This window comes from Megalobrama amblycephala, linkage group LG1 (genome assembly GCF_018812025.1).
Source record: "Megalobrama amblycephala isolate DHTTF-2021 linkage group LG1, ASM1881202v1, whole genome shotgun sequence".
In the NCBI taxonomy this organism is placed as follows: Eukaryota; Metazoa; Chordata; class Actinopteri; order Cypriniformes; family Xenocyprididae; genus Megalobrama; species Megalobrama amblycephala.
Window position 1 is genome coordinate 4,843,266 of NC_063044.1, and position 24,525 is coordinate 4,867,790.

General features: G+C 35.7%; 1 protein-coding gene across 1 annotated transcript; it reads left to right on the plus strand.

The window, feature by feature from the left end:
- Positions 1-1,213: 1,213 nt before the first annotated feature.
- Positions 1,214-24,294, plus strand: LOC125258819. Its single transcript, XM_048175981.1, has 13 exons — positions 1,214-1,231; positions 6,413-6,790; positions 7,690-8,112; positions 16,120-16,557; positions 18,003-18,440; positions 18,733-19,155; positions 19,449-19,871; positions 20,738-20,980; positions 21,111-21,368; positions 21,707-22,009; positions 22,089-22,337; positions 22,433-22,516; positions 22,765-24,294. The coding sequence occupies exons 2-13, from the start codon at positions 6,528-6,530 to the stop codon at positions 22,829-22,831; spliced, it is 3,612 nt and encodes a 1,203-aa protein (XP_048031938.1). The 5' UTR covers positions 1,214-1,231; positions 6,413-6,527; the 3' UTR covers positions 22,832-24,294.
- The last annotated feature ends 231 nt before the right edge of the window (positions 24,295-24,525 follow it).

The window sequence follows — 24,525 nt, forward strand, 5'->3', positions numbered from 1 at the left end:
ATTAATCTTTGTTAACGTTAAAAATACAGCTGTTTGTTGGTTGTTTACTTCACAGTGCATTTAATAATGTTAACAAATACAACATTTGATTTTAATAACGTATTAGTAAATGTTGAAATTAACATTAACAAATATTAATAAATGCTGAAGAAGAGCAATTCATTATTAGTTAATGTTAACTAATGCAGTTAAATAATGTTAACGCAACCTTATTGTAAAGTATTACCAACAAACATCTTCTGATTTAAGACCGAACAAGATCAGGGTCAAATCGTCATTCCCTTAATACTTAATGTGGAGATCACATATACCACCATAGTCAATTTCTTTTGAGGTCTGGAATTAATGATTCTGATACATCAAATACATTCTGTCATAAAAAAAAATCATTGTCATCATTCGATCGTCTCTTTATTGCAGAACAAGATCGTCGCATACAAAAATATACAGAGGATTTACAACAGTACTCATTGTTATAGCAGCATTAAATGAACGAAATCAAATTATTTCTCCAGGGAATAACATTAAATGAGCACATAGGCTACCTCCGTTTTGTATGTTCAATACACTTCTTACAAATTATACAATCTTAATATATTGCACCAGTTCAGTTTAAACTGCAGTTTGATGTAAAATGATCTCAAATCTTCACACCATTAATTATTCGGAGTATTATATGCGGACGTGTTACTTCCAGATGTCCATTACTCGTAAATAAATCTCACAAGAACAATCCATTATCATAGCCTACCAATTTCTAAAAATAAAGATTTGTTTTTAAAGACAATATTCTTGTTATTCCAAATAGGCTAACAGATTTGTGTGGACACACAATCGTTGTGATAAAACTCATTCAATGACAACATTGCTAAAGTTTCTGCTCGTGGAAACCCTGGCAGTTACAGAAAGGAAATAATATCATACCAGAAGAAGCCGACTGTGTAAATCCTTGACATAAACAGTTCGCATAAGTTATTAAAGCATTTTCCCGAGAAGTCGCCGGCGCGAAGGTAAGACGGAACAACTGATACACTGCTTTGCTGATAGGCGGAAGTTAACTGACGTCATTGTGAAAAGGGTCTATTCAATATAGAGGGTATGCGTCGACGTCACTTTCCCGCCGAAAGCGCGCTCCCTCAGCTGGATTGAGTGGCAAAAGAACCTGCTGCGTGGCTGGATTTAATAGGGGAAACTGCGAAAAAGCGACTAAAACTAACGAATTACACTAAAGGTTGGAATTGAATGTGTTCCTTACAAGTTGTCAATTAAACCTAATCCATGGATATTGACATGCAGCCAAGAGTCGTGTTTCCTGACATTTATATGTGCCTGATTTCGACGGTGGGGAAATACATAAAGCAAATCTGCCTGTGAATATTTTATATAACTACAATATAGGTAGGTTTAAATCCGCGTAATCACTTATATCAATGTTATATCGTCATATTGTCCAGCCCTAAAACGTATTTTTATAATATATTTTTTGTCAGTGTTGTTTATTTAAAAACACCCAATTATGCAGAATATAAGATCGAAAATATTTAATTGATGAGTCAACATAATATATAACAATACAATATATACGGTATGATTTTACCTCAAAATCCAATATTTTGACAGAAAATGTTAACTGCAAATCCATGTTTCTCTGCCTGGAGTCCAACTGTTTCTGTGAATTGCAGTGATCCATTTGCTTTTTTTCTGTTGCTTTCTGCATTTTTTTAAAATATATACCTCAGGTTTTGTGTCAAAGAAATTTGTACAGTCAATCACAAAGCGCTTTCCCGTTTTGAATGTGTTTTGTGTGTTTTTCGCAACATTCACGCTGAAAGCCAATGCTGCCGCTCAGTCTTTTGCCTCTCAGTGGACGTGACCGCAGTCGTAACGGTCGACGGTACGTCACAGCACTGGAGAAAAGTTGTTTGCAATTTCCGGTTCGCGCGAACTTTAAACGTATTGTAGGAAATGGAAAATGTAAATTATATTATTGAATTTTAATTTTCATTTTGCTTCAAACATTGCTGGAAAATGTAAATTTAAATACAGAAATGCATTGCCATTTTACATATTCCATTGTCATCAAGCTATGTATTTTATTTTTTTATAGACATCCACAACAGGGTATGTCCAACAACAGTCTCTTGTTCGTCTCTGTACAACAACAGCATCACACACCAGGAAAGGTTATACTGCCACCTTGTGGTTACTCAACAGAATGCCTATCATTACACCACCCTCCACCTTGCCCCGCCTCTCTGCTCATCATTAGCATTTAAAGCTACAGACATGAAAATGGCATGTCCTGAGGAAAGCTCATTGTTTTCACAAACAAGCTTTGAATGCCTGGAAATTAGTCTACAAACATAATTTCACTCCCCATTCCTGTGTAATTTGGAATGACCAATATATATTATTCAAAAACAAAACAATTTTTTGGAATGATTGGTTTAACAAAGGCTTAATTTTTGTTACAGATTTAATAAATCAGTCAGGTGACTTATATAATTATAATGACTTAGTTAATTATCTTGGGACAAATATATCTTTTAAAGAATATTTAAAACCCCTTCACTGTATCTCACCAAAACTACTCTATCTTATAAAAAAAAATTAAAAAAAATGTATAATCCTGTAATTGGTTCTCTTCCTGCTCTGACTGTTGAGGGCCTTTCCAATAGGTATAAAAAAAATAATAATAATATGTATATCAGAAAAATATTAAAGAAAAAAGTGTTTTACCTAAGGCAATGGTGAGGTGGAAACAGGATTATCACTCCCTTGTTTTTCAGAATTTGTGGTCAGATAAATTTGTAATTCCTAATAAAGTCAAAGAAACAAATAATAAATACATGTAGATATTATCCAAGTAACAACTTTATTAGTAAATTTAAAGAAGGGTTTTCGCCATTATGTAGTTGTTGTAAAGAAGAAACAGAAACAATTGTGACCCGATCTGGCGAAATGAGTCGGAAGTCGCAACGTTCTATTTTAAGATATGGGCCGATAATGTGGAAAAACAATGAAAAAATCGAGTCCAGATAATCGAGTAAAGGTATTTAAATGGCTATTAAATTTGACATGGTTTCACTAAATTAGCTGGAAATGAACTTCTCAACTCCTCTCGTCACTTATGAGCATTTCCCAGTATCCCCTGAAACGTCATTATCTCTGCTCTACAAATATGGTGTTACACGTTGTATAGAACCAATCAAAAAGCTGACCTAAGCGCTGATTTTTAACAATGGGAAGCCCCGTTTCGACTGACAGGCACGCGATCGGTCCAGCCATCCTCCTGTCAGACTAGCGCGCCTTATAAAATAAAACTCCCATTTGCGTGTCTCTCTTTAAAAGCCAATAAAAATTGAATCCATATAGGTAGCACAAAAATTCTTTTTGCATACAAAACCAAAGACTTTAAACTTTCATATCAAGCCTCCAACATGCTTCTGTTGCGTTATTTTCACCCTCTAATGAGTCTGAGTAATATGCGTTTACAACAAAAATAGCACAGCAGCTAACTGAATACAAGTATGTATTTCACGTGCTCATAACTTCATGAAAAATGCACAGATCATAAAAATCGCACATCAATATTTAAAGCAGATTCTCAAGATTCAAATGAATCCAAAATCAATATAATATATTGCGTTGGTCACAAGATATTACTCACGGAATGATTTAACATACTTGGCTAAAAACATGTCTCTCATCTCTCCGGGATGCAGTGTGTATCCAATGATCCCGGACCCATCCATGTTTGTTTTCCAACGTGGAATAACACAAAATAGATATCATTTTAAAGCTTAGAATCTCATCTTTTTAATGCATCTAACCATTTTGAAAAACTCCTAACGAGTGCTGAGAAGCACCTCTAAACCGGAGTTTACCGCCCGTTGGCGCCACCTGGCGGCGGAAAAAAATGAACAACAATTTTTCAAACTATTCTTTATAATATCACCACGAAATTTGAACCAGATGCAGCTCACATATAGGAGAGCATCAACAAAAAAGTTTTTTTAGCGATCTTATTGTGTTCCTGAGTTATTCCATGTCAAATAAAAAAAGAAAAATTATTTTTAAAAAATTATATATATTTTTTGTCTTTTATCAGCTGTTTCTCGGCAAGAAAATGTCCAAATGTAATGTAATTTATATTTTCCTAAAATTTAAAATGTTTTGTATCAAATGATACCTACCTTTTGACTCTCCTTACTAGACTTTTGGAGTTATGAGTCTTTACTTTTGTGTGTGTCGCTCAGAAAAAAAAAAAAAAAAAGAACTCTAAAAAAGCCTTCAGGTCTTAAAGGGTTAATTCAAATAAATACTTTTCAAATAATTTGAGCTTCAGCCTGGTTTAATAGCATTTATATATATATATATATAAATGTCTTTGGTCAAATTAAGCTGTAAAATAAATAGTTTATCCCTTTAAATGCAATGGATTTTGAAAGATATCAATAAAAAAACGGGCAAAAAACTTTAAAAGCGATTTTCTCAGGTTTTCAATTTGAAAAAGAGGGCAGACAACCATAATTAAAATGGATATATCTTTAAAACCATTCAAGGTATGACTTTGACTAGGATATCATTTTAAAGCTTATTGTCTCATCTTTCCATTGATACCAAAATCTCAATTTTGAAATTTGGGTCACTGTGACTCATTTTGCTGGATCAGGTCACAATTGTACACTTTAATTATTATTATAATTATACCAAATTATTTTGGTCCCAAGTTTCTTTTTTCTTTTTGACTTGTTTTACAAGTTTGTCACTATAACTGATGTGGTTTTGTTTATGGATTGTGATACTGGTTTATTGGAAATGGATAATATAATTAAACTTCTTATTCTATTAGGGAAATATCATATACATAAAGCAAAATGTATATCGACTGTACCAAATGGTAGACTATTTTCCACTGATTTGAAGATTTTTTATGACTCTCTAACATCAATACAGAACAATCGAAAAGCTGTTAAAACATCTAAGCTGTTGAAAAGGATAATTAATGTAATAGAAACATGATTGATTTTTTATATAAGATACAGAATTTTGATTTGTTTTATATATTCAAATGTCTTTGTATTCCCCTACTGTTGTTTCAATAAAAATAAAAAAAAGTAAAACTCATTGTGGGACTGGCTCGTAGTGGCCGAAATCTGCACCAAGGCTGAATTTCGGGAAAGAGACTTCAGATACAGTATAGGGACCACTTAGGTCTATATAAAAGCATCCAAAAAGCAGCATGTCATGGGACCTTTAAACACGGATACTTTATTCTGTATGAGCTATGAGCCACGTGGCTAGTGTTGTTAAACACAAAGCGGAGCTCCGCACTGAAACCGATCATATGCGCGCTCCGCGTATATCATAATAACAATTGTATTTTTGATGTGTTCGTATTCAAAATCCAGTTCTGACCGCATCATGGGCAAAATACAAACAACACTCATGTGCTGCTGGGGGAAACGTACACATGGCTTTGCATGTCTATGGTCTGAACGCAGAGGAGAATGAGCCGCACTTTTGTGACATTTGAATTCTCCGCTGTAATGCGATCTCATGTGAACATATTTTCCATTTGTGCTGGTAGATTACAGCAAAACAATCCACATGCACCCAAACTTCTGCTCTGGTCGCGTCGCATGAAAACACATTGTGTTGTAGCACTGAGGAAACGAACACCAATAATATGTCTCTGAATGACAACAGACCGAGGCGAGAAAAGTGATACTTCCTCATGCATAATACCGCAATTATACTCTTATGCATACTGCAGCGCAGTGATTGGATTGAACGAGCTTTAAGTCATGAATAAATGCAGAAATTTTTGACGTCAGCATGTTCGACCAGCCCTTACTTGGAGCCAACCAGCAATCCGAATCTTTCCGGTGATACACAATGACGTCAGATTTTGTGACGTTGCTCCGACTTTGCTTTTCAAACCGGAAGACAGAAATCGCTCTGAAAAATGCAAAAATAACTAATTTCAAATTATAAATAAAATTAATGAGTACCTTTAGTGTTTTCAATGATGTGCAGCCTATACATATCTGTTCACAGCTCAAAAAATGTGTTCTGGGGTTTCATGACCCTTTAAAAACAGATTAATGATTTTTGTAATTTGACAGTTGACTGAAAACCTTTTAACTGCCTCAGATATTGTGGCAACTAGCCCCTGTCTCCCCAGAACTAGACATCATCAGACCTAAACTAGTCAAAAGCTTGTCAGACACCACAGAAAAATTGGTGTCTAAATTCAAATTCATGTGCTCTAAATTCATTTTTTTGAATCTTTGCTGCTACAGCTGTCAATCTCCAGCCCTTTTAAGATACTTTTTTTACTGTTAGACTTTAATTCTAAACCTGTAAAAGTCTGTGATTTTAATATTGTGTTTGATTTCTGTTGCAGATTAAAGATTTGGGAAGAACCACTGAAGCAAATCAAATTCTTTCTAGATTTCTTCCATAAAGCGTCTCAGTGCAGTTGCTCCTTTTTTGATCTGAGAGCCAGAAACAACTCAGAAATGTGTGATTTCCTGCTGGATCTTTACTCACATGTGAAGAACAATGAGACTCAAACAGGCAGGAGTTTCCTTCCATCATTACAGTCAGTTTTCCAGTCACCTGATGTCTGGATCATAGATCTCTCACAGAGAAAGACCTCCATCCTCCTGGAAGTGCTGAAACTCCAAACAGAGAAGAAACCAGTATATCTGAGAGGATGTTCAGAGGAAGAGAGTGAAATGAAGAGTTTCCTTCAGTGTCTGCCCTACATCTCAGAGCTGAGGTAAGATATTGTACAGCCTCTTGCTCAACATGTTTAAAAGCTGAGGTGATATTCATGATGTTTTATTTTCTTCACCATTAAACATTTCTCTATGAAGGCATTGATGATAAAAAAGATTTTTGATTGGGTGTAAGATCTTTGATTGGGTGTAATTTTGCTAAATTGCAATGCTGTTTTTTAATAGAGCAAATGAAAATAAATGATTCAAAACACAATTCAATGCACACATGTACAGTAGAGAAAATACTATATTACAGCCAGTATGTGTAAATTTATAAAATGTTAATAATCTAGTCAATAACTAAAAAGTCAATAACTAAACATGTTTTGGAATTAAGATAAAAATAAATAAAAATGTGAAATACTCATAAAATACATTTGGGGAAAATAATATAATATTATATAATAAAATAATAATATATATTACTTATTTTGTCAGTTAGCACCTATTTATGTGACTTTAGTAAGCTGTGGCAGTTAATATTTTTCCCCATCAAAACTGTTGTGATCAATTTCAGTGTCATATATACTGATTTTGAATCAGTTTACCCATTTTGATTAAGTATAATTTAATTTCCTTATTCAACTGTTGTTCTTCTGCAATGCTGGGACTCTGAAGCTTCAACTTTTACTGAACCTTTAAGAACAAGACTTGAGTTCAGTGTTATTCTGTTGTGTCTGAATCTAATATTGAATGTTTGTACAGTTATCAGAGTTGTAAATTCATTATTGTCATTTCATGTCTGATTTGATGCTCTCAAGTGTCTACAGCAATGTGCACTTAATACAAGAAACAACACACTGTTTATTATTAATTTGTATAATTTGTCACATCATAGCTATAATAAGTTCTGTGATATCTCTATTTATTCACATTTCCCATTTTCATTTTGTTACAGATTCTCTTATCTGAGTGAAAGTGTTAAATACAGATTTCTTCTGAGACTCTTCATTAAAGCAGCAGAGACTGAGACACAGACAGGAGAGCAGATGATGAAACTGTTAACATCAGTCTGTGCCTACAGATCTTTTCCTTATGAATGGAGTGACAAAGATGCTCACAGGGATTTCCTGCTGGATCTTTACTCACAGATGAAGAACTATGAGACTCAAACAGGCAGGAGTTTCCTTCCAGCATTACAGTCAGTTTTCCAGTCACCTGATGTCTGGATCATAGATCTCTCACAGAGAAAGACCTCCGTCCTCCTGGAAGTGCTGAAACTCCAAACAGAGAAGAAACCAGTAGAGCTGAGAGGATGTTCAGAGGAAGAGAGTGAAATGAAGTGTTTCCTTCAGTGTCTGCCCTACATCTCACAGCTGAGGTAAGATATTGAACAGCCTCTTGCTCAACATGTTTAAAAGCTGGAGTGTCTCTGTGTTCAATATATCAGAGGAGTTTGATATATACAGTGTAATTCATCAAAAAGCAGGATTATTGTCATTGATCAGCGTGTCACAGTCAGTGTCTCTGACCAACATCATCATCTGTGCTGTACCATCTACTGTACATCTGATTGTTATTAAATATTACTAGAGGACATTTCAATACTTTTGAGGTCAGAATTTGCTCTTAATGAATGTGAAATCAAACTATTCAGCTAATTTAATTGTTTTTTTATTTATTTAATTTATTTATTTGACCTTTGGATGAAAAATTTGTAAAATTAGTTGAGAAAACCTGTAATTCTAAGGGTCATAAAGAAGATGGAAAATAGTCATGAAAAATTGATAAAATTAGACTGACTTTTATGTTTCAAGAAACGTCAACTAACATTATATGTGACTTCTGCTTATATGGTGTGCAGGTAAAACTTTATAATACCGTCATTAATGAATAACTGCACAGGATCAAATGAGTAACAGTATTAACATTCTAGTAAATATTATTATCTAACAAGAAACTCTGAATAATGAATTAGTAAGTAATAACAGTTGAATGAGGTTCACTATTAGTTAATCAGTAACTACTGTTTTTTTCATTCCTCCCAGAAGACTACTGAGAACTACTAAATACATGTTCATAATTAAAGTGAATAATGCATGATGTATAATTAATTTTAAAGAAGGAATTACTGTCCAAAATCATGAAAATCATATTTGAATGTGTGCCAACTATAGTTGCTGGTTGGCAAATATGTTGAATGCATCCCTTCAATGTAAAATTTGAATAGGAGGAGAACATTTGACATCTAAGTCAAAATAACTGCTTTCAACAGAGCAATCTTTATTCATAAACAAATTTATTATGTATAAAAGTCAAAGAACAGTCGATGTAAACCTAAAAAAGCTGCATCTACCTTATAATCTCTTGAATATGAAAACAACAACAACAACCATCAAATCAATTTGTCTTAAACTGGTGGAACAAAGTGCAGAACAAAGTGCAGCCATTAAGTGCCCCAACAGGGCAGTGTGTATCAAAAAGTGAAATGAAAATAAATAAATAAAAATAAATAGAATGAAGAAAAAATTACATGTATATAAAAAAAATGATTTCCTCACCCTCCAGCCATCCTAGGTGTATATGACTATCTTCTTTAAGATGAACACAATCAAAGAGATACCTGAAAATATCATTAGTCCCCCAAAAGCTTTATAATGGTTGTTGTTAGCAAATGCACTCGCGATCAGAGGCATAATAAGACCACGGCGACAGGAAATCCCAGTTGAGGTGTATTTATTGTGCCAACAGTGCAAAGTGAAAACACTGCTTCATGAAGCTCTGAAGCGTCATGAATCTTTTGTTTCGAATCAGTGATTCAGAGCGTGTATGAAACTGCCAAAGTCACATGATTTCAGTAAACGAGTCTTCGTTACGTCATCACTGTTTCGAAACGTTTCAAAACAGTTTGAAATATGGTTCACTGGTAGAGGGCGAAGATAAAGTGAACCCATGAATCATGCAGATTCTCTGAGAACTGTTGAAAAAGTGTCTATAGGGCTTTACCTGATCTCTGATCAGTTGTATAACTTTGTAGATCATTTTAATTAGACATTAGAATAATTAAAATAATTAATGGTAGTTATTAATCTTTAATTTGCCTGTTTAGCTTGAGCCATTGAACAGAGAAAACAAGCCTTCAAAATTGATAAATGAACACATATTATACAGACACTCTATATTTAATCTTATTAGATGATTAGTTAATTGCATTTAATTGATTTTACTTGATTAAAACTTTTGCAATACATTTGTTAAAGGGTATTTTTAATGCATGTTTGGCCTGAGTTTTGTTGCATTTACACTGTTCTGACCACTAGGGGTCACCGTGGAGATTGTCAGATTGTTTCGAAGCCTCGACACATTACGGCACATTTGCTTCAACTGCTTCAGTGTTTCATGAAGCCTTGATCTGCCCATCACTAGTTGAAGCAAATGTGTCGTAATGTGTCGAGGCTTCGAAACAATCTGACACCTGTCTCCACAGTGACCCCTAGTGGTCAGAACAGTGTAAATGCAACAAAACTTAGGCAAACATGCATTAAGGGTGCTTTCACACCTGCCTCATTTAGTTCGGTTGAATCGTACCAGAGTTCGTTTCCCCCTTTGGTGCGGTTCATTTGGGCAGGTGTGAAAGCAGCAATCGCACTCGGGTGCGCACCAAAAGTGCGCACCAAACAAGCGTACCGAGACCAGCTTGAAGAGGTGGTCTCGGTACGCTTTCAAACGAACTCTGCAGCGGTTCGCTTGAGACGTGAAAGCAATCCGACCCAGTTAACGGACCAACGAACCAAATGATATCATTTTCATAACGGAAAATGTGATATAAAAAGCAGTAATGTCTGATTCTGTGAGTGAGAACATTATTTACCATATCTGAAAACCAACAAATGGTCTCTCTCGACAGACACACGGACAACAGGTCACCTACTAGACAGTGCTGGGAAATCCAGAGACGGAGAGAGAGAGAGAAAGAGCACGTGTTTGAATTTGCCACAGCATTAATATGAATGGAGTATATAATTTAACAGCGGGAGAGATGGCTACATTTATAAAGTATTTGTGTGTGTCTCGACAGTTACAAATAAAGCCACAATAAGCTCATGGAGCTAGCTTGTCAATCATTATTTTGATGGATGATGCAGCGAAAACTCTGACCAATGAGAGGACAGTTGTACTCGCATGTGACTTGCCTGAACGCATTTTGGTACGCTTTGAGATGTTGCCATGTGAAAGCGAACCGAACCAAGAAGAAAATGCAACATTGTAACAAATTTAGTCCTTGTTTCGGAACAAAACAAGCAATCCATAGGTGTGAAAAATCCCTAAAACACCTTTTACAAATGTATTGCAAAAGTTTTATTGAAAGTAAAATCAATCAAATACAATTAACTAATCATCTAATAAGATTAAATATAGAGTGTCTGTATAATATGTGTTCATTTATCAATTTGTTTCTCTGTTCAATGGCTCAAGCTAAACAGGCAAATTAGAGATTAATAACTACCATTATTCATTTTATTTGTTCTAATGTCTAATTAAAACATCTACAAATGTATAAAACTGATCAGAGATCAGGTAAAACCCATAGACACTTTTTCAACAGTTCTCAGAGAATCTGCATGATTCATGGGTTCACTTTATCATCGCCCTCTACCGGTGAAACATTGATAACGTTTCAAAACAGTGATGACGTAACGAAGACTCGTTTACTGAAATCACGTGACTTTGGCAGTTTGATACAAAAATCACTGATTCGAAACGAAAGATTCATGACGCTTCGGAGCTTCATGAAGCAGTGTTTTGAAATCAGCCATCACTAGATATTCATGCTAACAATGAATGAGCAATGCTAATACTAACACATTGTACATATCCACTACACCTAACAAACAAATGCACATTGTATCCCCTCATATCTTAAACACATAAAACACAATACATGCAAACATTCACAAACATTGCACAAGTCTGCATATGCATGATATCAGTGTCAATACACTGCGTTCCAAATTTTTATGCAAGTGACATATCAGTAAGATTTCAGTAGAATAAACATTCAGATTTTAGTTTTTCTCAGAAAATGTTTGTTTGTTTATTTATCCATGTCTTTTTAGATAACTGGTATCAATCTCAGACAAAATAATTTGCCAGGACTACTTAGGTAAATGGAAACCCTACTTAAAGAGGTTGTTCCACATTATTAAGCAAGTCACAGTTCTCATGCAATATGGGGAGGAAGAAAGATCTTTTTGAAGGTGAAAAGCATGAAATGGTCCAATGTTGTGCAAAAGGCATGAAAACAACTAATATTGTGTGAAAACTGAATGGAGATTATCGAATTATCATGAGATTTGTGAGTGATTTAGAGCACAGCAGAACTCGGTCAGATAAAAAAATTAATTGTATTAAAAGGGCAGCTATAAAAAAGCCAGTGTTGAGCAGCAAACAGGTATTTGAAGCTGCTGGTGTCTCTGGAGTCTCAAGATGCTCTCCATGCAGGCTGGCAGTTGTGCGTAAAGATGCATTTCAGCCACTCCAAACCAAACCTCACAAAGAGAAACATTTACAGTGGGTGTAGAAATACTTGAAGACTCATTTTTAAATAGTTTTATTCACTGACGAATGCCGTACTACAATGGATGGTCTAAATGGATGGATTTCTGTATTGGTGAATGGCCACCACGTTCCAACAAGACATCAGCAGGGAGCTGGCGGGTGATGATTTGGGCTGGAATACTGGGAAGTGAGATAAGAGGTCCCTTTAGGGTCTCTGAGGGTATTAAAATGACTTTTGCAAGATATGTGGAGTTCATAATTGGCCATTTTCTGTTATGGTATAAAAAGGAGGATAGTGCCTTCTGAAATACAATGCCCTATGCACTATCCCATGCTGCAAAAAACACCACAGCAATAAAACTGTTTGAAAATGTATTTCTACACCCACTGTTAATGTTTCTCTTTGTGAGGTTTGGTTTGGAGTGGCTGAAATGCATCTTTACGCACAACTGCCAGCCTGCATGGAGAGCATCTTGAGACTCCAGAGACACCAGCAGCTTCAAATACCTGTTTGCTGCTCAACACTGGCTTTTTTATAGCTGCCCTTTTAATACAATTATTTTTTTTGACAGGAACTTTCATTAATATGCCTTTATCTGACCGAGTTCTCCTGTGCTCTGGATCACTCACAAATCTCATGATAATTTGATTTTTGATAAATCTCCATTCAGTTTTCACACAATATTAGTTGTTTTCATGCCTTTTGCACATCATTGCACCATTTCATGCTTTTCATCTTCAGAAAGATCTTTCTTCCTCCCCATATTGCATGAGAACTGTGACTTGCTTAATAATGTGGAACAACCTCTGAGTAGGGTTTCTATAGACCTGGCAAATTATTTTGTCTGAGATTGATACCAGTTATCTAAAAAGACATGGATAAATAAACAAACACAAATTTTCTTAGAAAAACTAAAATTTGAATGTTTATTCTACTGAAATCTTACTGATATGTCACTTGCATAATAATTTGGAACGCAGTGTAAACAGACCGTTTTAATGCTGCAACAATGTATGTGTGTGTAAGATATGGTGTATGTGCATACAGTCCAAACAAAGTAATGTGCATACAGTCAAAGTAATCCATACGACTCCAGGGGGTTAATAAAGGTCTTCTGAAGTGAAGTGAAGTGAAGTGAAGTGAAGTGAAGTGATGTGATGTGATGTGTTTTGGTGAGAAAAATATCCATATTTAAAACTTTATAAATTCAACGGCGGATGACCGTACGCAGAATGTGCAAGTCGATTCGCGGTGGAAGAGCATCCTTTGACCTGACGCACAACGCAATGACGAACACGGAGGTGCAGAGGATACAGCAAAACAAATCACCGGTCATGGATTATAAATCTAAAACAATAATCTTTAAAGAGAAATGTTGGGAGGATTTCAGTATTAGAGAAGAGGAGCTTGAGTTTGTTTCACAGCTCTATTTGTTTGAACCACATGAGACGTCTTAGCTTACGATCCTCCTACAGGTCCTTCTCAAAAAATTAGCATATTGTGATAAAGTTCATTATTTTCCATAATGTAATGATAAAAATTAAACTTTCATATATTTTAGATTCATTGCACACCAACTGAAATATTTCAGGTCTTTTATTGTTTTAATAGGTGCAGGTGTTTAGAGTTAATTAGTTGATTCAGATGATTAGGTTAATAGCTTGTTTAGAGAACCTTTTCATGATATGCTAATTTTTTGAGATTTTCATGAGCTGTATGCCAAAATCATCAGTATTAAAACAATAAAAGACCTGAAATATTTCAGTTGGTGTGCAATGAATCTAAAATATATGAAAGTTTAATTTTTATCATTACATTATGGAAAATAATGAACTTTATCACAATATGCTAATTTTTTTAGAAGGACCTGTACATTTAGCGTCATACATCGCGTCAGAGGATTACTCATTTGCAGGTTGACTTGCGCATTCTGCGTACAGTCGTCCACCAGAAGCAAGTTATTTGAATTTACCAAGTTTTAAATATGGATATTTTTCCCACAAAAACGCATCACTTCACTTCAGAAGACATTTATTAACCCCCTGGAGTCGTATGGATTATTTTGATTATGGATGAATGCATTATTTTTGGCTTCAAAACACGGCCAACCATTAAAATCCTTGAAGGAGCAAAGATATTTTTAAATATATCTCTGATTGTGTTTGTCTGACAGAAGATAGTCATATAGACCTAGGATGACTTGAGGGTGAGCAAATTATGGGATAATTTTTGGGTGAACTATGAATTATCTGCTGTACAGCAGAGATTCCAGTTAAACGGTTAAGTTATGTTAGGTAGGATATGAAAGCAAAAAGCACTAAACAAGACCAATAACCTTGATTTATTAACCTATAAACACAGTATACCTCATTTCCCCATCATATATGTACTTACAAGTCATTTGCAACACTGAGGGCAGTAATACACTTAGCAGTCTACACTGCTGGAAATCTAATAGAGAAGAAGAAGAAGAAGAGAGCTTGTTCAAGATGAGCATTTCTGGTTAAAATGTATCAAATTTTAATCTTTTTTTAGAAAATGAGCGATGGTTTCTCTTGATAAGACGTTGTATTTTGATGCACTGGAAGGGTCCTCACACTCAAACTCAAACTCAGTGGATCAAAGAAGACTTATTTTTGTTAAATTGTAAGAAGTTAAACACTGCCTTTGTGCTTACATTATCAAAAATTTGGTTATTGTTTTAGATCATGTTAAAGGTGATAGAGAGGATTTTTTTCGTCGACTGAGAATCCAAAGACTGCTACTGAGTTTTTTAAATGAGCGCATGCGTAAGAACAGCCCCCCTCCTTCACAGCTCATTTCAAAAGAACACCTCCCAAAACTCGTAAACACTCGTATTGGAACACGAGTGTTTACCACCGGCATTCGCTGTGTCGTGTTAGTGGATTCATTATGTCGGACTCACCGCAGGTAACTCATAATCTGCAGTTGTTACTCCTGTCTCCTGACAAAAACATTGCATGCAGCGCCTGTGGAGTGTGGAAAGTTACTGGAGCGCGCAGCCACGCTCGTCTCTCACAAGGAACGTCGCGGCAGTGATTGACAAGCCAGAGGGCCAATCGTTTACGCGATTGGCTGATGTTTTTAAGGCCCTACCTCGTGCACAGATGATGTATATTAATATTATTACTTTCAGTGCTCCTAATAAATAGTCTTTTATCAGTTAGTAAAGACAGTTTCACGTAATATTGCAAAAATGTATAAAACAAAACATCCTCTTTAGCATCTTTAAATCTTTGCGGCTGAATGCAGGATCTCCACTGACTGATGTCTGCTGATGCACTATTTTTTTTATTTAGGCAATCAAACAAGTACAAGACATAAGCAAAAAATAATAATAATAAAAAAAAAAAAAAAAAAAAATATGGACAAATATAGATGGGGGGGGGGGCTAAGTATCTGACATTTTTATTTTTCCTGATTGAGTGCAGTTTTTTTTTTTTTTTTTTTTTGGTGTTACCCTTAGCTTACTACTTCTTAGCTTGATTAAGGTTTTCTTTGTTTCGGCCTGTGTCTGTATTATTACATACGGTTCTGTTATAATATATTGTATACTAAACCTGTGTGGTGTTTTTGTGTTGATGTGGAGTTTTATGTTTGTTTTTATTGATTGTTTGTCTCTCTGTTTTGATGAAAATTAAGTAAATACATCTTAAAAACACTAACATTATATGTGGATATATAAATATGTCATTAGATGCTAACCTAAAAATATGTTCAGAACAATTGTGTCTGTATGCTGTATAGTTGATTTATTAATGCTGTGTGTTGTCACAAATTAATTGTTTGGTTCTCTGTATTTTTCAGGTTTTGGTACAGTGATGATGAAGAAATGAAGATTGCAGTAAAATTCCTGCTGAATCTCAGTGTTGCTGCAGTTGAAAATGACACAGTTACAGGAACAAGATTCACTACTCTGCTGTCATCTGTGTGCAGTTACAAAACCTTCCCTTTAGATCAAGAGCATTATGATGATGTTTATCAGAGTGATTTCCTGCTGGATCTTTGCTCACATGTGAAGTACTATGAGACTCAAACAGGCAGGAGTTTCCTTCCAGCATTACAGTCAGTTTTCCAGTCACCTGATGTCTGGATCATAGATCTCTCTCAGAGAAAGACCTCCATCCTCCTGGAAGTGCTGAAACTCCAAACAGAGAAGAAACCAGTAGAGCTGAGAGGATGTTCAGAGGAAGAGAGTGAAATTAAGTGTTTCCTTCAGTGTCTGCCCTACATCTCACAGCTGAGGTAAGATATTGAACAGCCTCTTGCTCAACATGTTTAAAAAGCTGGAGTGTCTCTGTGATTTAAATGGATCATAAAAAACCTCAATCTTTCCCAAAAACTTTCTCAAAAAATGAGACGACATTGAATTATCTACTGTACAGCAGAGATGTCAGTTAAACGGTTAAGTTATATTAGGTGGGATATTATAAAAAGCAAAAAGCACTAAACAAGACCAATAACCTTGATTTATTAACCTATAAACACAGTATACCTCATTTCCCCATGATATATGTACTTACAAGTCATTTGCCGGTTATAGTTGCCGGTTAGACTTTTGACTAAGTGTACAAAAAAACTACAGATCTCTTGTAAGATTTGTTTAGTTTGGATGATTCTAGAGACTTTCATGATTATGTAAATATAAAAAAAAATACTTATTAGTAACATGAAAAGGACCCTTCTTTGGGAGGGTTTGCCTTCACCATTCTTCCTGGAAGTAGGGGTGGGAAGTTGACAGCCTCATGTGACAGGAAGGAAGTGAATACTTTTTTTCTTGAAATCCTTTATTTGGTTGTTTGCTTGCATGTCATAGAGACATAAAACATGAATAACATCTAGAAATACAAAGCCATCCAAAAGTTTGGAAACACCCCTGGCAAAGTGTGGTTTTGGACAATATCAGCATAAATCCTAATCATTTTTTGGTGCAAATACATTAAAGTAACTTGACGTTATCATTGAAGACCAGCAATAATAATTTTCATTTTGATTACATAATAATGGCATTATATACATAATACATGTCAAAGTCAGACATGCCCCTTTGCCAGCTGTGATGCCTAGTTACTGGTTTAAACTTGGCCCAGGTTTGTAAAAGATTTTTGGGTCAGCACACCTTCATAGCTTCAACAATTGATTGCCAATTAAGTTTAGATACAATGAACCAACTAGAACCCAGTTTAGGTCAGACAGCTGCTAATGGTGGATTGAAAATATAAAGGATTAGTTCACTTTCAAAGTATCTGACATTTTTATTTTTCCTGATTGAGTGCTTGTCTTGTGGTGTTAGCAGTTTTTTTTTTTGTTTTTTGTTTGTTTTTTGTTTTTTGGTGTTACTCCCTTAGCTTACTACTTCTTACCTTGATTAAGGTTTTCTTTGTTTCGGCCTGTGTCTGTATTATTACATACGGTTCTGTTATAATATATTGTATACTAAACCTGTGTGGTGTTTTTGTGTTGATGTGGAGTTTTATGTTTGTTTTTATTGATTGTTTGTCTCTCTGTTTTGTTGAAAATTAAGTAAATACATCTTAAAAACACTAACATTATATGTGGATATATAAATATGTCATTAGATGCTAACCTAAAAATATGTTCAGAACAATTGTGTCTGTATGCTGTATAGTTGATTTATTAATGCTGTGTGTTGTCACAAATTAATTGTTTGGTTCTCTGTATTTTATCAGGTTTCTGTTCAGTGATGATGAAGAAATGAGAATTTCAGTAAAACTCCTGCTGAATCTCAGTGTTGCTGCAGTTGAAAATGACACAGTTACAGGAACAAGATTCACTACTCTGCTGTCATCTGTGTGCAGTTACAAAACCTTCCCTTTTGATCAAGAGCATTATTATGATTATCATCAGAGTGATTTCCTGCTGGATCTTTACTCACATGTGAAGAACTATGAGACTCAAACAGGCAGGAGTTTCCTTCCAGCATTACAGTCAGTTTTCCAGTCACCTGATGTCTGGATCATAGATCTCTCTCAGAGAAAGACCTCCATCCTCCTGGAAGTGCTGAAACTCCAAACAGAGAAGAAACCAGTTGAGCTGAGTGGATGTTCAGAGGAAGAGAGTGAAATGAAGAGTTTCCTTCAGTGTCTGCCCTACATCTCACAGCTGAGGTACCTGAACTTTTGAATATTCAGTTACCTACTTCTCAGTTGGTATCACTTCACTGTATCTTAAACTGTTTATGGAAAGACATGCATTATATTAATATAGAATCTTTTTTATAATGATCAGTTTTAAATGGATCTTCATCCTTTCATTTGATGCACTTATTAAAATTTTTATAACAAAGAAAGCTGAAATTTGTATTCAAGCACAAAAAAAAAGTTTCTGAGTTTTTCTCTTTGTCAGTGTTCTGGGAAAATATATGTCTGTTTACACTTATTTTTCTTCTTTGTGAAACAGGATTGACTATTGGAATAGAGGTCAAGCAGTGCAGTTTTTTCTGAGACTCTTCATTAAAGCAGCAGAGACTGAGACACAGACAGGAGAGCAGATGCTGAAACTGTTAACATCAGTCTGTGCCTACAGATCTTTTCCTTATGAAGAGACTGACAGAATTAAACAGAGTGATTTCCTGCTGGATCTTTACTCACATGTGAAGTACTATGAGACTCAAACAGGCAGGAGTTTCCTTCCAGCATTACAGTCAGTTTTCCAGTCACCTGATGTCTGGATCATAGATCTCTCACAGAGAAAGACCTCCGTCCTCCTGGAAGTGCTGAAACTCCAAACAGAGAAGAAACAAGTAGAGCTGAGAGGATGTTCAGAGGAAGAGAGTGAAATGAAGAGTTTCCTTCAGTGTCTGCCCTACATCTCACAGCTGAGGTACCTGAACTTTTGAATATTCAGTTACCTACTTCTCAGTTGGTATCACATCACTGTATCTTAAACTGTTTATGGAAAGATATGCATTATATTAATATAGAATCTTTTTTATAATGATCAGTTTTAAATTTATCTTCATCCTTTCATTTGATGCACTTATTAAAATTTTTATAACAAAGAAAGCTGAAATTTGTATTCAAGCACAAAAAAATAAACTTTCTGAGTGTTTGTCTTTGTCAGTGTTCTGGGAAAATATATGTCTGTTTATACTTATTTTTTTCTTTGGGAAACAGGATTGACTATTGGAATAGAGGTCAAGCAGTGCAGTTTCTTCTGAGACTCTTCATTAAAGCAGCAGAGACTGAGACACAGACAGGAGAGCAGATGCTGAAACTGTTAACATCAGTCTGTGCCTACAGATCTTTTCCTTATGAAGAGACTGACAGAATTAAACAGAGTGATTTCCTGCTGGATCTTTACTCACATGTGAAGAACAATGAGACTCAAACAGGCTGGAGTTTCCTTCCAGCATTACAGTCAGTTTTCCAGTCACCTGATGATTGGATCATAGATCTCTCTCAGAGAAAGACCTCCATCCTCCTGGAAGTGCTGAAACTCCAAACAGAGAAGAAACCAGTAGATCTGAGAGGATGTTCAGAGGAAGAGAGTGAAATGAAGAGTTTCCTTCAGTGTCTGCCCTACATCTCACAGCTGAGGTGAGAAAATGTCCATCTCATGTTGAATGAGTTTGTTTCTGTCCATCTTTTGTTGATTTTGAGATGTGGGTGTTGCACTCAAAAATGAAGGTAGATGCATGAGATCTTTAAGGGACAGAGTTTAAGCAGATTAATGCTGCATCCCGAACTCCCGATTCACCTACTTGTACTATTCCTTATATATTTTTTTTTAAAGAAGAAGAAGAGTAGGCAAGCATTGGGACATACTACATCATTATTGCATCTTTAACAGACTCTCTTAGTTATGAGAGAAATGTTGTCGCATGTTGATCTTCTAGTTGTGTGTCTTTCATGTGGAGACTCTCCTCATGTATTTGCATAACGTTTGCATTTAAAAGTTAATGACCAACTGTATCTTTATAAAGTTTACAATGCTGTTACTGATACTGATTATTAATCACTCAAACCCCTTTATCTAAACTTCTCTACCATCGGTCTCGTACATCCACCATATTTGTTGTTTTTTAACACTTTTTTCATGTTTGTAGTTCTAAATGAATCCTCGTCCAACACACAGTGGGTTATATGAGCCTATTTACGTTTAGTGTAAATAGACATGCGTATAACACGACTGTATAAAAGACTTTGTCATAAAAATCTTAAAGGTGAATATACAGCAAACATGCCACAGACCCCCTAGAAATGTTGAAGTACTTTTGTAAAATTCTTGGATCCTGAACAAATTTCTGAGATCTGACCTCGACTTGAACATGACTGAAAACAAGAGTTTGTGTCTCTGTTCATCCTGCTGTGTCTCCAGAAACACTCAGGTCTGACTGTAGGACAAATTGTCTTAATATTTACTGTATCATGACAAAAAAATAAAATAAACTCTGTGTGTGTAGACCATCTAAAGAGAGTCTCCAGAAGCTGGTTGAATGTGTCTATGAACCTCAGGAAGAGGAACTGACTCAGTACTTCCTGCAGAAAGTGGGCGGAGATCTGACTTCCTGTTCCTTGAGCTGGGAAGAGCTTCACTATTTCCTGCAGCACAGAATTCAACAAATCACTGTGGACTTCAGAAAGAGCAACATTCAATGCAAAATCAGAGAAATTCTGCCTTTTCTGAACAGGATTCAGTTTAAACGGTAAACCACTCAAGAATTAAGATTTATTGCTTTTTATTTCTTACCCATTTAAACCCAAATTATTATCATGAAGAAACAATGATTAAATAATTTACAGTGATTAATAATGATTTGTATGATGTCTGTACAGGATGAGCTCCAGCTTCATGCTGTCTGTCATCAGAGAGATCTATGAGAGCGGCTCTGGTGGATTTGTGTCCAGTCTGTTGAGTTCAGTGAAGAAATACATCAACCTGCAGAGCAGAGAGCTGGACTCTGTCCACTGCGCTGCCCTGCGCTTCACACTGCAGCACTGCACTGCAGTTTCACTCAACCTGCTGTGGACCTCCATACCAGAGGAAGAGCTGGAGAGCATTGTGCCTCTCTTCAGACATGTCTCCAGCCTCAGGTCTCACTGCTTTCCTCTATGAGTGCTTCTCAATTACATCCTTCCTTTACCTGAGGTGTCTAGACTAGAGTCCTCCTCAACATTGAACAATAGATTGAGGTCTACAAATGTGTACATGGCAACATCATAAATATTGTTTTGCATTTATTGTGCCTCTAAAAAGTCAACTTTTGAATTTGTTGAAATTATCATCATCATTTGGCAGTGGAATTTTTTATTTTTCAAATAGTTCTTCCACAGAAGTACTGGAAAAATACATTCATGTTTTAAGATGCTGTGACTCTCAGCTGGTACTGATGTTACCAGAATCTGTTGATTTGGTGTTTGTCTGTGTTCAGTGTTGACAGGCGGCTGTTACTGAAGATGCTTCACTGCTGCAGTGTCTCTGATGTCCAGCAGGAGGCAGCAGCAGTTCTGCTCTCCGTCCTGCAGCACAAGCTGGACTTCTGCTGCCATTCTGCTCTGGATCTGACAACAAACACAGACTCTGAGACTCTACATCTGACCACTGAGGACTGCCGTGTGATGAGCACAGTCATTCAGAGAGCTCACACACACACACAGCTGATTCTACAGGACTGTGAGATCAACACAGCTGGAATGGACCAGCTGTTCCCAGTGTTACATTCTGTCAAACTCTGGTGAGAAACACGAACACATTACATTCATACACAAACAGACTAAATGATCTATAATCATCTGTTGCTCTGTGTGTTTCAGCTGTGATAAATCTCTGCTGCTTCAGTTTCTGGCTCATGTGAGGCCTGAGGAAGCTGCGTCTCTTTCTCGAGCTCTGGGTGACGAGGTCGACCTCAGTCAGACTCATCTGGAGCCGCAGGTCTGTAGAGGTCTGGTGCTGATTCTGGAATATTCTGAAGGACTGACTGAACTGGATCTGAGTCAGTGTCGTCTCACTGATCACAGCCTGGATCTGCTGCTCCCAAACCTCCACAAAGCACAAAACATTGAGTGAGTGACTGAGAGAGAAAGAAGCATAAAGTATAATCTGTAGTATAATGTAATATTTGTTGCATTTTTTTCTGATTTGTTTGTTTGATCTGCAGTTTTAGTGGCAATAGCATCACTGACATTGGGGCTCAGAGAATCTACAGTATCGTCTCTGACAACAGTAACATAAAGACAGTAAGGTGTGTGTCTGAACGTCACAGAATCACATTCCCTTCTAAAGTTATTTGATCTGAAGTATTTTTATGATATGAAACAAACATGAGACTCAAAAATAAAACTGCGCTCTGAGTTGAAGTGTTTTCTCTTTGATTACTGCTTTTCCTTCACTGTCTACTTCAGTTCATGTCTACAAATCTGATTTCTGTTCATGATGGTGTTTGTTTCAGTTGTCTGTTGCTAATATCAGTGTGTGTTTGTATCTCTGCAGGCTCTTCAACAACAGAATTGAATTCAGACAGCTCTTCCTCACAGACCCACGATTTGAGATCTGGTGAAGCCAATAAACTCTCTCTGGATCAACAAGACGGTGAAACAACCAGTGCAGATCTAGAGAGATGTTGAGGTAACAGGTGTGAACACTTTTGAAGAATCCGCCCATCAGAGTCCCAGAGATGAATCTGTCCAGCAGATTGTGAACCACATTCATGTTTTATCATCACCTTCAGTCATAATCAAGACTGGGTTTCTGTTGCATTAACTGTGTTTTGTAAAATGACAAAATCTATCTCCTTTGTAAACTCTTTCCTTTTCTCCATCCCTTATTATTATACGTGTCATGCAAGGTTATTCGTTTTGAATTTAGTTTTTATTTCTATTTTATTTTCCATTATTCTAGTTAGTTCAGATTCCATTAATATTCACTACAATTATTGGTTTTAGTTCAGTTTATTTTATTTATTTTTAGAGTGACATTTTAATGAGTTTTTATTTTATTTTAGTCAGTTTTGGAGATGTATGTTAGATTATGAGTCTTTTCATTATGTTTGGATGATTTTTGTGTTCTTTCGTTGTTGTTTTTTGGTGTCTTCTGGGTGTTCAGCTGCTGGTTCTTTTAAACGCCTCTTCCTCTTAACAGAGACGAGCTGATCCAGACTTCCTGTCAGCCGCCAGACCAACATGTTTCTTTCAAAGTGTTTCTTTCAATTTACTGATGTCATTCAATCCATTTAGACTGTAGCAGAAATGAAGGAGAAACCGCTCTTTTGTTTGAAACTCTTTTCTCTCTTCTGTGTTTTTGGTAAGAGTAGACGAATCATACCACTTATTGATACTTTCTTTTGTTTGGGTCGTGGGTCTCTAACATATTACATTACTTTATTGCTACTTCTTTTTGGTATTTTCAGTACATTTATACTCTAATTTACTGTGTTTTTTGTTTTGTTTTTTTTGGTCTTTTTGGTCTGACGACTTAATGGAAGCCTTTAGCTATTTTCTTTTATTTGTTACATCTTAATGTTTGCAGACATGTTTTTTTTAGTTTCAGTTTTGTTAATCTTTATCATTAACTAAAAGAAAAATAATGTTTTCTTTTAGTTTTCTTGAACAGTAATAAGAACATACAGTAATGTATTCACACCATTGATCACCTGAACCGTTTCTCTGCCTGAACTCAGTGTTACTGCAGACACAATACAAGAGAGACATTATACTCAGGAAATCACACTTACCTCATTCCTCTGACTGAAATGATTGGTTAGTTAGAAGGTCAAACCTGCTTTTGTTTTTATATCTTTTCGCTCTGTCTGAATGTTATGGTACTGAGACAGTTATGATATAATGTATTACAAATGTTTACAGGATGTTTGCTCCTCCTCATACTGTTACTTGACCGGTTTTCAGATGTCTGTTTAACTTTTTTGTACAATGTTGTAGCCATGGGTTATCTTTATTACCTCTATTATTTCTGTGGATATGGTTATAAACTGTTACTGAATGAAATAAAATATGCTCTTTTTTATATTCTTGTCATAGCTTACATTCATTTGTGCTAGACTTTTTTAAAAGTTCAGTTATTATTACAATTATTATTATTTTGATAATAATCATGATTATTTCATGCTTTATTTTCTCTTTAGGTGAGATAGATTTAGTCTCCATTCACAAGGAGAGTTTGTCTTTATGAATTCAAAGCTATTGAACTTAGTTTTTGAGAAGTGTTTTATCTGAATTTAGCAGCTCTTTTGAGGAA

What these genes read in the sequence shown, in the direction of transcription:
- LOC125258819 (XM_048175981.1), top strand. Translation starts at nt 6,528, where the DNA reads ATGTGTGATTTCCTGCTGGATCTTTACTCACATGTGAAGAACAATGAG. An exon ending in CCCTACATCTCAGAGCTGAG is followed by an intron (nt 6,791 to 7,689) that starts GTAAGATATTGT and finishes ATTTTGTTACAG; the next exon opens with ATTCTCTTATCTGAGTGAAA. An exon ending in CCCTACATCTCACAGCTGAG is followed by an intron (nt 16,558 to 18,002) that starts GTAAGATATTGA and finishes GTATTTTATCAG; the next exon opens with GTTTCTGTTCAGTGATGATG.